Source organism: Mycteria americana, chromosome 18, assembly GCF_035582795.1.
Source record: "Mycteria americana isolate JAX WOST 10 ecotype Jacksonville Zoo and Gardens chromosome 18, USCA_MyAme_1.0, whole genome shotgun sequence".
Lineage (NCBI taxonomy): Eukaryota > Metazoa > Chordata > Aves > Ciconiiformes > Ciconiidae > Mycteria > Mycteria americana.
The window spans coordinates 6,058,402-6,072,107 of record NC_134382.1 but is presented as its reverse complement, the minus strand read 5'-3'; the positions used below and the strand labels follow the sequence as shown (position 1 = coordinate 6,072,107).

The 13,706-nt window shown below is 46.8% G+C and overlaps 1 protein-coding gene across 6 annotated transcripts in view; it reads right to left on the bottom strand.

The window, feature by feature from the left end:
* Positions 1-10,709: 10,709 nt before the first annotated feature.
* CASZ1 (castor zinc finger 1) overlaps positions 10,710-13,706 on the bottom strand; it is a 110,382-nt gene continuing 107,385 nt past the window's right edge. For all 6 annotated transcript variants that reach the window (XM_075520521.1, XM_075520518.1, XM_075520522.1 and 3 more), the window contains one exon: positions 10,710-12,393. In XM_075520521.1, the coding sequence (XP_075376636.1) occupies positions 11,144-12,393 (1,250 nt within the window). In that variant the 3' untranslated portion in view covers positions 10,710-11,143. The remainder of the gene's footprint in view (positions 12,394-13,706) is intronic.

The window sequence follows — 13,706 nt, the reverse complement described above, 5'->3', positions numbered from 1 at the left end:
CTTAAGCAGTTTCAACTGCTACGTGCATGCACAAAAGGCTATGCTAAATTGCTGCAGCTTTCCTATGTAGATGAACTATTCTTTGCTTCCTGCCCTCTTACAGTATCAACAGTAGACTTCATCTCTGCATGCCTATTTGCCTGCTTACTTGTATGTTTTTGTGTCTGTGCATTGCTGTACAGTAATATCAGTGCTTCCACTGCAGCAGCCAGCAAGTTTTGGGTGTGAGATGGAAGTTGGGGCTCCCTCTTGCTTCACAGTCTCTTCTGTTCCCCAGAATGAGCTAGTTGCAGCCTGATGTTTTGACCGAAACTGGAACATCACGCTATTGCATCTGTTTCTTACCTTTTTTCCCCAACTCTAAAAGCCTCAGGCAGACCCTGCTAATTTGTGTAAAATAGAGAAGCGTAGTGAATGCCCCTGGCAGTGGGTGTCCCCTCCGTAGTTCTGCAGAGGGGATGTGGAGGGGCAGCAGCTGCGTCAGCTGCAGGAAACCACCTCTGCACAGGCGGCTGTGTTACCGGCCTCGGTGCCGGGCGCAGGCAGGTAGATACGGTGCAGCCTCCAGCCGCAGGCCAGCGCTGGTTCCCTTCCATCTTGTGGGCGCAACTGGCTCTAGCTGAGACGTGACTTGCAGGGTTAGTGCCTGGTAGCTGAATGAACGAGCTTGCTTCCCTGTGAGGGGCTCTCTGACTTGCTTTTGGCCACAGACCAAATGGCTTTGTTTTATCCTCTTTAATGTTTCAGACTGTAGAGCTCTGACGTTGAGGCAGAGCTTGGCTGTGGCCTGGGATCACAGGAGGGTCCTAGGGGCTGCCGGTGACAGCAAGGGCTCGGGGCAAATGCTGTTGGTAGTTGGCTTCACAGCAGGAGCACGAGGCAGCACCCTGCCCTGTGGGAAGGGAAGGGGGCAGGGAAAGGCTCAGTCTGCCTGTCAGATAAATCTTCGTCTGTTTACTTAAATCCTCAGTGTTTCTTCATTTGTTTGTTTAAGAGTTTCCCTGCCAAAAAAGAGCAAAAGGAAGGAGGAGAGCTGCCTCTGTTGGCCACCCTTCCTCAGCCAGGATGGGTCTGGGGCACTTCAGGAGCAAGAGCAGGACTAGGGGCCAGAGCACCTTGCTTCCCCGGGTAAGATGGAGGGATCTGCTTCTGGAGGAGCCATGTTCCTATCTTCTGAGCAAATGCTTGGCTCTTGTAAGGGAAGATGCGTGGTAGGGACTCCAGTGAGCCCACTCCTTGCCCCAGGGCTGGCATGAAGAACTTGTCTTCCCTTCTAACTCCCACTGTACCTACAGATGTTGTTCAGTGCCTTTCTCCCCTCTTTGCCCTCACCCCTTTGGTAGAGATTGTTGCCTCCAGAGTTAGGTGTTGTCAGCTTTCAGGTACTAGTGAAGTTTATTCAAGATAGCAGACAGAGACCCAAAAAGCGGGGGCTTCCTGCCTGAATGTTGGATTTCCACGTGACAGTGCAACAGAGGGACTCAAAAGCATCTTGCCTATGCTTACCTTTTTATAGATACCCATAAAATATACCAGCTACAGTAAATATCACACATGCAATTCCTTCACATGCTAGTGCGTGCTTTCACCGAAACTGGCATACTTTCCTTGTCCCCACACAAGTATTAGGCAAACCTGTATATTTTGCTGTAGCTATGCATGTGCAAGTCTTGTGTACAGATATATTCATGCACCATCTCAGTCTTCCCAAGTTTGGTCATATTAAACTAAGTTCTGCCTTAATTTGTAGAGAAAGACAGAAATTATTTACTTATTCTCGTGTGTGTGTGTGTGCGTGTGCATGTATGTGAAACTCCAAAAACATTCTCAACAATCTACATGCTTTTTTTGTTTGGAATACGTACAAGCTGCTCATTGACTTTCAGAGAAGTCTTTAAAGTTCATGTTCCCCTTGAAGATGATGTGAGATTTTATTGTCATGTTTGAAAGCTTCAGTCTTCTATGCAGATTGCATGCAGATTGGGGGGGGGGGCGGAGATATTTGGTTATAGCTCCTTCCCTTTCCCCAAGAGCTTCTTTAAAAGGGCTTCCCATGGTCTTCAAAAAAGGCACCTGCAGTTTTGTGAACACAATTTTGTGCCTGTGTGCAACAGCCCAGAAGTGCAAATGCAAAATTCAGCTGCGACACAAGCAGTTGATGCAGTCTGTATGTACCACGTAGCAGGATTGTTGGTTCAGAACCTTACTTCTTGGAAAGGGCTTGGGCAGAACTGTGAAGGAAATTTTAGAGGTCAAGTGAAGGTCTTAGCTTTAAACATTTGGTCCACACTCTCTTGTTCACTTCTGTGTCATAATACTTCTCTCTTGCTTTGTGTTATTATATCCAATGCCCAGTGAAAATATTTTTTCCAGGAAGTCTCAAGGCATTTATTATCTGTTAGCTAGTTGTTATCTGTTAATGGCTGGTTTCTATCTTAGCTCCCATACCTGACCAACATGGACAGTACCAAAAGCTGGCTCAATTAATTTTTCCTCCATTCTGCGAATGTTTTTTCCCCTTTTGGGTCTGTGTTCAGTCAAAATTTCTACTTCTGGCCTCTTGTCCTATTACAGGGAGGAGGATGTGTCAGAATACCTCTTGCCAGTCTTCTGAAAGAGCTCGGAGTCTCCAGTCCTGCCACCCGATCAGAGGCGTGCCCTATTTTCTCAACAGTAGGTTTCTCTAAAGCTGCAGAAGCACGTGTGTAGTTCCCCTTTCCTGCCCTATGGATTCCCCTGACACTGGGCTCCTGCGGGCATCTCAGTCACACTCATACCCAGGGACTTGACCACCGCTCTTCTATGCTAAAATCCTGCTCAGTTCCAAATCTGATTCTCTAATCTAGAGGTATAAAGACAGACTTATTTAACAGGCTTGGGCTGTTATTTATTTAACTTGCTAGGCTTTCCCTAGCAAGTCTCCAGGTCTTTCTTAATGTCCTTATGCCTTAGGAAGCCAGTGTTGAGCATTGGTCCTTCCAAGCTGGAAGTTATGCCCAGTGTGTGTTGTGCATCGTAACAGCTGCTTTTCCTCTCTACCAGTAAGCATCAGAATTCTGAATTTCCTTCTCTCCGGGTGTAGGAGGCATTGTGCTACTAGAGTACACATCCTCCCAGAGTCAGACATGCTTTACTGCGTTCGGTGCTCAGCTGAGCAAGCTATGAGGAGTATTTCGCTGGGCACGTGCACCAGGCCTGCACACCTGACGGTGTGGCTCAGGGATGACTGCTGGCTGCCCTACACCGACTGCTCTGCATTCTGGTCTTCGCACCTCCCTGCGAGATGGCTGCTTGACTTAAGGGAAGTTAAGTTTGGAGCTGGTAAGAGCTTGTAAGAAAGATTCCTGCAAATTAAATGAATGCCTACCACAGTATAAAAACTGTTCCTTGTAGGTCTGGGACATGAGGAGAGATGTAACCCAAAGTATCATTTTCCTAGTAATCTCTAAAAATACCCTTGCTAGACTGTCTGTGAGAAGCACTTGGATGAATAGCGATGATTGCCTTTCTAGCCACCATGATGGCTATTACCTTCATTTTCAGCCAACACTGGTAATCTGCTGTCTTTATTTCTGTCTTGTTGGCCCTTATGGCTCCAGCAAGGACAGCTCTCCATGCGCTAAGGCTGGACTAGGCATGTTTGGTTAATGACTTCTAAAAACCAGGATGACTAGAAGCAGCAGCAGAACCATCTGGTCTCCCATTCTGTGTCCTAGAATACCTTGAACGCTGCTTGTTTATGTTTGAGGCGATTGAACTTTTGCTGCCTCTATTGGTTTAAAGTCTTGAATTGTTTGGAGGGGGAAAGCAGTGCTCCTCTGTTTGAGTTTTACATTTGGGCCGGTGCCAAAGGATACTCTTGCTGTGGGTGCCTATGTTGGTGGGTGCTGCAGAAGACTTGGTAGCATGCTGAAAAGTGGATATCCAGTGTCTTATGTAAAACAGGCAGTGTAGTTTTGTGGTTACGTGTGTAACTGTGGGGTCCTGCACTCACAAAAACATGCTGTTACAGGGGTACGCTTGATGTAATCAAAGTATAATAGCAGCAGCCACTGCCCAGTTTTTGTCCTGATGTTAGGACAAGCAGCCTCGCTAGGTGTCTGCTGCTTTCCATGGCTCACCAACTGCAGGAGCTGGATGCAGAGCTGGTGTCACCAGTTGCGAGGGCTTGGAATGAATGCAATAGTGAGGCTTTGGTTTGTTCAACTTGCAGCTTTTCCCATGACTTAGTCATTCTTTTATGAAGTGCAGTCAGAGTTCCACAGAGAGCAGGCAAGTTCCAGCAAGAGCTTTCAAGCAGCGAGTTGTGCCGTTCATGGGCCCTGTCCCCCCTCCCCGGAAACGCAGTCATGTAAATATCCCATGTGCTGTGGGCAGAGCTCCAGTGAGAACAAACCTCTGTGCTCCAAGGTCGGATTAGGAGCATGTTCAGATAATGACATCTGAAAATGGGATGGCTGTGAGCTGCAGCAGAGCAACGAGGGGGCTTTGAAAGAGAGAGGAGCCTAATCCTCTCTGCTAATAAGGAGGCAGCTGCTGCCAATGCATTGGGCTTGGCAAGTGCTGCTTTGCTGCTCCTGGGTTCTCTGACGGGTGGCAGAGAGGCGCAAAGACCCAGCTGCTTTGAGATGGTAGGGAAGAGCCACACAGGAGGGGTTTTTCTTTGCATTCTTTGGGTAAAACAAGAACATTGACATTGCTCTTCTCCCGTCCCCAACAGCACTTTGGCAAGACAGGCGTCAGAGCAGTGTTTCGTGCCAGGCCAGTGTCTAGGAGCAGTTCATCTGGCACTGCAGAGGCTGTGACCGAGGCTAAGAGGGGGTGGATACACAGACACCCAAATACCTGCCATTGGTGCAGAACCAGTTGCATTTCCAGGACACTCAAGCCCAGCCTAGCAGGAAAGCAGCTGGATGTGTGCTTGTCTGTGTGCAGTCATCGTGCCTCACCAGTGAAAGAACAACTTCGGGTGGGGTGGAAGGTGTGTGGGGGGGTCAACACAGAGGCAGCTCTTGTGCAGAGTTATGTCTGATATATGTACAAATTTCCACAAGGGCTGCTAGGATGTGTGCTTGCAGTGCTCTGCCACTGAGGGGTGAGTACTCGGGGGCATGGCGTTACCTGGCAGATACCATGAGGGCAATTGCTTTAGAGCACATGAAGTGCTGTGAACACTTCCCCCCCCCCCCCCCCCCCCCAAAGTAAGTTGCTTACTTCCTTGTAAAATGGCATCTACTCCCTGTCCCCATCTGCCTCGTTCAGAGCAGGGATGCTGGTGATGAAAGCCTGTTCTAGACCCACCTCCGGTGTGGAAGTGCCCAGGCCTGGGACGAGTCTTGGACAGGAGAATGGTGGGGACAAGCTGTATGGAGCGTGCAGTGGTTTTATCTAATCTATTGTTCCTTTACAGTCAGCACTCATGACTGCTGGATCAGTTGTACCAAGGCAGTGTTGCGTCGCACTGTGGCTGTCAGGACACCCTCTTGCCTGAAAGACTTTCTCATCCCAGATGGCAGTCGCCGTACTTCGCAAGCGCACGGCGTATACAGGTTTCTGCAGCAGGAACAGACTATGGAGTGGCCAGGTAAGGAATGCTTTCTTTCAGATCTTTGATGCGTGGCATACAGCTTTATGCGTTCTTGCTAAGTTCTGTCAAAGCATATGGCTTCAAGGCTGCATTTTAGTGGAGATCAGTAGATTTATTAGCCCCCACCCCTTCTATGCAGACAGGATGTTTCATTCATGCTCCTGGTCTCTCTTTTGTTAGGGTGATAGTCAAACATCTATTGATTTAGTGGGCTTTGAATGTCATTTGTAAGGTTTCAAGTAGGTTACAGCAAGCACAGTTCCACCATGGCTCCCAGTCCACCACCCTGAGTTTGCAGGCCAAGGTAGGAAGGGAAAAGTCAAAATGTGAGCAGTCACATCTCTAATTCCAGGTCCCAGTTTAGCAAATCGTGGAGACGTAAGCATCTCTTCTACCAGGGGCCCCGATGAGCACTTCAAATAAAACTACAGGGCTGCTTAAAAAGCTTGAGGCCAGAGTCCACATAAAGAGAACCCCGGTCCTGTTGCACTTATCACCTTAGTACTAGTGCTAAAACAGTGGCTGTTAAAATGGGTGCAGGGCCATTACTAGAACTGCCGTGCTTTAAAAGACCCGAACTGCTCCAAGACTTGTTAGCTCTTAAAAAAATAAACCACCTCCTCAATCAAGAAGACAACTTGATCACTTAAAACTTTGGGGTTTTTTTTCCAGTTTTTATTGAGTGAAAATGTCAAACCTTGCATCAGTCATGCAAAAAAAAATCAAATAAATAAAACACATATATTAAATTTCTAATAGCACTAAATTCAAGTGGAAAAATATTCAGTTCTTAATAACGCAGGTGCTGAAGAGACCAGATTCAAGTAAATCAGAGCACACCATCCTGTTTAGGGTGTTTTTTTTTCACTTTCTGCATTTTTGTCTCAAAACCTATATATATATCTATATATCTATATATATGTATATACATATAGATATATACACACACACATATATATGTGCATACATATTATTTTTATATTTATATATATACACATACATATTTATAAAACATTAAAAAGAGCATTGGTGGTTCAAGCATTTATTCCCCCCCCTCCCCCACGGAAAGAAAAAAACCAACAACAAAACAAAAAAAAATTACACATTTAAAATTCAAAATGAGCTAGCAATGGCTTATAGTCCTAGTGTGCAATATGGATATTACAAAAGGCTAGAATCCTCCCTCTTTGTCTTTTTTTTTTCATTTTTGTTTTTTAAAGTTTTTTTTTTTTTGCTACATTGGAAAATTTTTTTTAATTTTTTTTTTTTCTTTACAAAATTCCTTCCACGCAGACTTTAATCCAGTTGAGTTTGTGGCTAGAATGAACAATCTAGTCAATAGTTTTTATTTTATTTCATTTTTTGCTCTTCAGCAGTGAATGGTAGCAGAATCAGGAGGGTCCATCTCAAGGTTTATTTTGTTTGGTTTTATCTTGTTTTGGACAGAATAGTTCCATTTCCTCTCTCCTCTTTCCCCCTCCTCATACAGTTAGTTGAATCTCCCTCTCTTTCTCTGGTCATTCTTTTAAGCACGTATTTCAATAGTATTAACAGTCCTGTTGATATGATAGCTTGAAGTGAAAAAAACGCCTCGCTGTAACAGGGATCTTTGCGCTGTTGAGGCCTTTGTTCAGAAAAGCACTTAAGCGTGGGCTTAAACCTGTGCCCGTTCAGAAAGCATCTGCTTAAGAGGTTTGCTGAATTAAAGCCTTAACATGGCAGAATAAAAAGATGGGTTTAACTTTGACTTTTTGTTGTTGTTGTTGCGAACAGAGACATAGTAAGAGATTTACAGAAACAAGACTTGGAGAAGGTTGAGTAAGACACGCTCTGGGGGTAGGGCCAGCCTGCTGGGTGGCCCTGCCTGGAAGGGCAGAGTGGCCACCGTTCTTTGAGGGTATCTGACCTTCTGTGGGGGTCAGGCCCTGCTCGGGTGTCGCATTTAGCAGTAGCCTGTTGGGAAAGAAATCGCATTCCCTGTGCCAGCTCCCGAAGAGGTGATAAAAGTTTGGGAGAAAGGCTGAGATGTTAGGGAGAAGTAGGGTGCCTTGGGGGAGAAAATGGTGTGCATAGATAAACACAGGCCCTTCTGGCACACTTAGTCGCACAGAAGGACATGAGAAACAGGGCCCCGTTCCAGCGCGGATCCTGGTGCAGTTGCACTGGCCGCACCTGCCTAAAGCTGCCTCCTGGGATGCTGTATTACGTCCAGCGCCAACCAAAGTGGGCCAGTGTTAGCAGAGCTACTGGTAGATCTTTTCCCCTTTTCTCCACACACTTCTGCTTTCTCCCACTGTTGTGCAGTGATTCAGTCAGTGGAGTCTGGTGAGATATGAAAGGGGAGAGGTAAAAACACTACGTCCCGGTGCAGGTTCCCGGCTCCTAACAGCAGGGAAACAGCCTGTCTATCCTGAACGGAAACAAGTGGCCCAAGTGAGCCCCGTGCCTTGCCACTGAAACCAGACTCCTCCCTCGCCTTCCGTGTCCGCAATGCTCACGGTCAGGTTTCATGAAACCTCGCAGGATGTTGTATCAAAGGCAGTAGGCTCGATCCTGCTCCCACAAAAGTCACTGATACACATCATGTTGATTTCAGTGGTACAAAATAAACACATCTGTTTTGCAAGATGTGGCTTGTGTTACATCCAAGGATTCCTCTTGGAGCCCATCACCATAGTATCTAAGTAGCTGAATATGGGAAAAAAATGTACATGTATAGAACCTGCAGCAAATGCTGTTGAAGTAAAATCTTTTTGCCCCATCCCATTTCTAGAAATTCCAGGGCTTCGTTCCCTCACTCTGCCCCAGGGACGTGAGCTTCGTTATATTCAAGAATTGGGTTGTGCTAGAAAACACACGGTTGAGGGCAGGGGATATACCAAACAAAACAAAAACAAACAAAAAAATTAAAACCCTATAAAAATAAAAGCCACACAAATAGCTGATAGAGGAAAAGAACTCCAAAGAATTAAATATACTACAAACTAGTAATAACAATATTTCATTTGTTTTGTTTTCATTTGTTTCATCTCTACAAAATTCAAGTTAGAATTCGGAATCGTGCAGCTCCGGTCAGTGCTAGGAGTGTGAAGTCAGCCTCAAACCGTAGCATTAAGGCCCCCCCTCCCCTGCCACCCCGTACAAACAAACACTACATTGAAAAAAAAAAAAAAAGAAAGAAAAAAATTGCACACAATTAACCATATCTAAGGGCTATCCAGAAGGCAGGTGACCCCCCTCATCCCCCTGGCATTGGTGGTTTCTCTTTTGTTCTATATATAGTAATAACCTTTACAGGAAAAATACTGTACAACTTTTTTTTTTTTTTTGCCTTCCCTTTAGAAACATTATCTGAACATTCTGTCCCCGCATTTACACAGCTGAGCTGCTTGTTTATAAATCAGACCTGATCTGCACTAGTTCCTTAGGGAAATAATTAAAAAAAAAAAAAAAAAAAAGGCAACCTAAACTTCTCGAGGCCTTTATCTGTTCCGGGTGAAAACAAATTATGGGGATCCCTTGGAGCTGAAGTGCTCATGGAGTTGGGGGGAGAAGGGGGCGCCTGCATGATGTTAGAAAAAAATAATCAGTTTTTTTTTTAAAAAGGGACAAACTTCAGACACAAGGAACCTTTTGCTAGGCTGGTATACTTACAAACTGGCACTGAAATAACTATTATCAGAATTAATTCATACGGCTAGTCCTTCTGGAGCCCAGGTGTATGTAGACAAGCCCTCTCTCTCAGACTCAGGCGAGGATTTGGGGTCAAACAGCTACTGTCTCACCTGTCAGAGTCCAGGACAGTATCCTGTAGTGTGTGTTCCCAGACTGGGCTAGGAAAAGAGAGCAGGGAAGAGCTCGTAACCAGGGGAAAGCCTAAGCTTCTTGAGGTGGCAGGTCTCCACGCAGTATAGTTGCATTTGCTTATGCAGTGCCCAAGCTATTAGCCCTACTTGGCAAAATCTATCAGCATGGACCCAGAAATGCGTTAATTCTTAGCTGGACTACATCCTGGCCTCAGCTAGCATCTCCCCCCATCTTTGAGTTCTCTGTGCTGCACAGGTTGCAGCTGCCTTATGTTTTGCAGCTGCAAAAACCATGACTGGGCCAGTAGCTACACAGGTGCTGCAGAACAGTGTTGTCCCCCCTCCCCACCCCAGTCCTGAGCAAAGGAGACCCCCAGTCTGAGCAGGCCATCCCACAGTGGGATCCTGAATGTTTGCCTGCCTTCTCTCCCTCTTCCGTGGTGCCTTCACCCTCTCCCAGAAGTCACCAGAGATCCGTATCAGTCCATGCAGAAACACAGACTTGCCCATCCTCAGTGAAAGGCTGGGACGAGGGCTTGGGGACTGGGGACATACCTGTCATTGTACGACTGCTTGGGTCAGAGAGCAAGTAGTATTTTCAAGGCTGCTTTAATGGCTAGGACGCTCTTCTGTGAGCACGGTGCTCCTTGTGCTGCACCGTGGGACAGAGTGTCAGCTCACAACCTCCTGAGATGGGGATACTGAAGCACCACAAAAACGCCTCACCCTCAACAGAGAGGAAGCACCTGGGGGTTGGGATGAGATGGAACTGGATGGGAGATTAGCCCCAGTCCTCCAGTGTGACAGACCCTTGAACTGCCCGCTGTGTTCTTCCCAAGTCACTTCAGCTAATCCCTACAGGCAGAACAGCAGGGATGAGGAGAGGTGTCCTACAGAGAAAGTGTAGACTGAGAAAGTTTTACAATATAAATAGCATTCAAAATTATTATCATTAATAGTAAAAAGGATCTGGAAGAACAGAGGAGTGTCCCATTCCCACCCCTGCTCATTCATTAATGCATCCTCAGTTATGTGACAATAAATACCCACTCCCACCCTTGCTGTCTGATGCCATTCATTTAATGCTGGAGAAAGAAGGGGGGGCGGTGGAGAGAGAGAGAGAGAGCGTGCACCCCTCACCCCCTCCTTCCCACTGGCAAAAGCTGAGCTAGTTGTCTTTGTGACACCAATTCCTTGAATTTTATATATGTGTGTGTGTGTGTACATTATATATATAGAGAGAGACACACACACAAATATATATTTCTAAAATTCATTACCTGTTGTTCCCACCCACCCCCCTCCAAGAAGTGGAGATTATTATTAATATCGTACAACTGAAAACATGGAAAAATAAAACCCAGAAAGAAAAATGGGGGGATAGAGCCCCACCCATAACAAAGGGTCCCCAGATGGGCACAGGCCCCACGCACCATGCAGGGAGCAAGGAAAAGCAGCTGGTACCCTCAAGGTTCATGTCCGTATAAAAGGGTATTTTTTGCTGCATCCTGCCCCCATGTTCTGTGATCTGCAGAATGAAGTGATGCAGCACCAGTCCTGCTGCGAGCCTGTCTCTCTTACGGGGCTTGTGGAGGAGCATGGGTTTCCTTCCTTCCTCTCTCTCTCCTGTGTGTGGCACGGAGTTTGTTTTTCACTTGCCATCCCAATCTTTGTTCTTGCCTCATATGGGGTCCTCTTAGTAATTCTGTGTAAGAGCAAAACCAAACCACTGCCGCTGTTGTCTCTAAGATTAAGGAGAAGCTGCTGGAGCAACGGTCGAGGCTGGGGCAGCAGCTGGAGCTGGAGCAGGAGTTGGGGCTGGAGTAAGGGCTGGCTCGCCCTGTGGCCTGGAAGCATCACCATGGTCTGTGGAAGAAGCAGCCTCCTCTGGTTCTCCATCTTCTTTAGTGGCCAGGCCCTCAGGGTCAGGCAGCGATTCTTCAGAATCTGTGTTCAGGTCTTCCTCTTCATCGTCCTCCTCATCGTCATCATCATCATCCTCCTCTTCATCATCCTCCTCTTCTTCATTCATCTCCTCCTCATCATCCTCTTCATCCTCTTGGGAAGAGTCATCCTCGTCCTCCACATCACCAGAGCCAGATGCCACCGCCCCCCTCTCCTGAGGTGCGGTCCCGGCTCTGCTCGGTGATGGACCTTCAGTGATTTCTGACTGCTTCTTGCTGAGGTCCAGGGAATCATTGAGGCCCACACCAGCTGCGTTCTGCAGGAAGAAGAGAGAGCTGTTGTTGTCAGTGCTGAGGTTGAGGGAACTGTCCAGGTTGATGGAAGAGTTCTGGATGTCATACTCAAGAGTGGAGTGGGCAAGGCCCTCAGGGCCAGGAGAGATGGCAGGAAGCTCCCCTCGCTCCTGCTTCTCATGTTTGCGCTTGTGCGAGTCCATCTGTGACATGCCCACCACTGTGTGTTTGCAGCCAGGATAGGTGCAATGGAAGTGGGAGCACTTGAGTTTGTACTTGCAGTCAGGCACCTCGCAGTCCACGCTTGAGCTGAACTGGCAGAAGCCAGCAGCACTGATGACGTCCTGCTTGCCGTGGTGCTTACGGTGGGCTGTCACCTTAGTGCTGTCAGTGCAGCGGAAGCCACAACGCAGACAGTGGAAGTGTGTGCTATTGCCAGAGAACTGACAGTCTGGGAAGTTGCAACTCAGTGAAGACTTGAAGCGTTTGAAATCATCCAATACCAGGTTGTCAACACGATCATGATGCTGGGCATGCTTGTACATGTGTGTACGGCCGCAGAACTTGTAGCCACAATTCTCCCGCGTGCAGTGGTAGTGGGTAACCTTGAGAGAGAATTGGCAGCTGGAGTCCTTGCAGTCCTCGTAGAGGTCATAGCGCCGAAATCCTTCCAGCATCATCCCTTCATCCAGCATCTTGCGTGAGGATGCGGTCTTGCGGCGCTTGCCAAACGGGGACATGTCCTCAATAATCCAGAAACGCTTTTTGGCCCCTGAGGCAGTTGGCATAGTGATGGTATTCCCTGAGGAGAAAAAATGAAGAATGGTGTTGCTGACAGCCAGGTCTCTCTTCATCTCCTAACCATCCTGGCAGATTCTGTATTTGCCAAGACACAATGCTGCAACTGTTCCCACCCAGCAGCTCATCCCTCAAGCTCTAAGTAAGCCTGAACCCTGCAATCGTGGGCTGGCTGATGCCTGCTGGATGTGGCTTCCTCAATTTTCAGCATATCCCACCTTGCCTCTAATTGCTGCTCTTGCATATTGATGTTGTCCAAATGCTAACTGTTGCTCCTCTGTTTTGCTACTCTCACAGTTTCTCCTGCTGCTTAGTGAATCTCTAGTTCTATTTTCCTCAAGTCAGACTTTAATACAGAGGAACTGGCTTGTTCCAATACAAGGACTGAGGTGTTTTACTGTAGTTCACTGGGGTTGAAGTGGTAAGAGTTTAAGCACGCTAATAACTCGTACGTGTCTACTGTTTGCCCCTATCCAGGCTCTTGTACTACACTACAATTGCCAAGGACAGGCAGGAAGTGAAGGAAGATCCCATGCGTGATTAAAACTGCAAGGGGGGGAATTTATAGAAATAGGATGGACTTTGGCCAGGAGACTGCAACATCCCTCACTGTAATGAGCCTACATATTACGATGAGTGCACTTAGAAAGACAGATGGACAGATGTTCAATGGGGCTAATTCTCATCATCACTAGCCAGTGGACTCTGAGAGAAAATACCAGTTCTACAGCTTTCCCTTGGGTCTCAAAAAATCACGATGCCCCTAGTAAATAAAGAGCCCTCATCTATCTTCCACTTCCATTCACAGGGCCAGCATAACTGGCTAGTGCTCACGTCCCCTAGGATCAAGCTGACATCAAGGACTCGACCTCATTAGATCTATTAACTTTTTTTTCTTCTCTGCTTGCTATTTCCAGAATCAAACCACAATCTCCAGTATCAACACGCAGCACAGACAAGGTTGGAGGCAAGAATTTCTCACCAGGTGCAGAATTGTGAGTGTAACTGGAAATTATAGCTTGCAACTAAAACATACTTTTTTTTTTTTTTTTTTTTTTTTGCCTCTCTTCATGCTGAAACTGCCATCCTCTTAAAAAGAGGCAGTGACATGCAGTGCCTGGGGCCTGAGAATCCAGAGCAGCTTGCATCCTTGTCTAGGAGACTGAAGAAAGAGTCATCTGTTTGACTGTTGTAGAATTATTTTTTTTTCTGGCTGATAAGCAGGTATTAAAAGCGATGAATGCTATTTTTGCCATATCTGGCCCTTCAAATGACAACCCTTTAAGAGAAGGTGGCGATCACTGAGGGAAGCCTCCA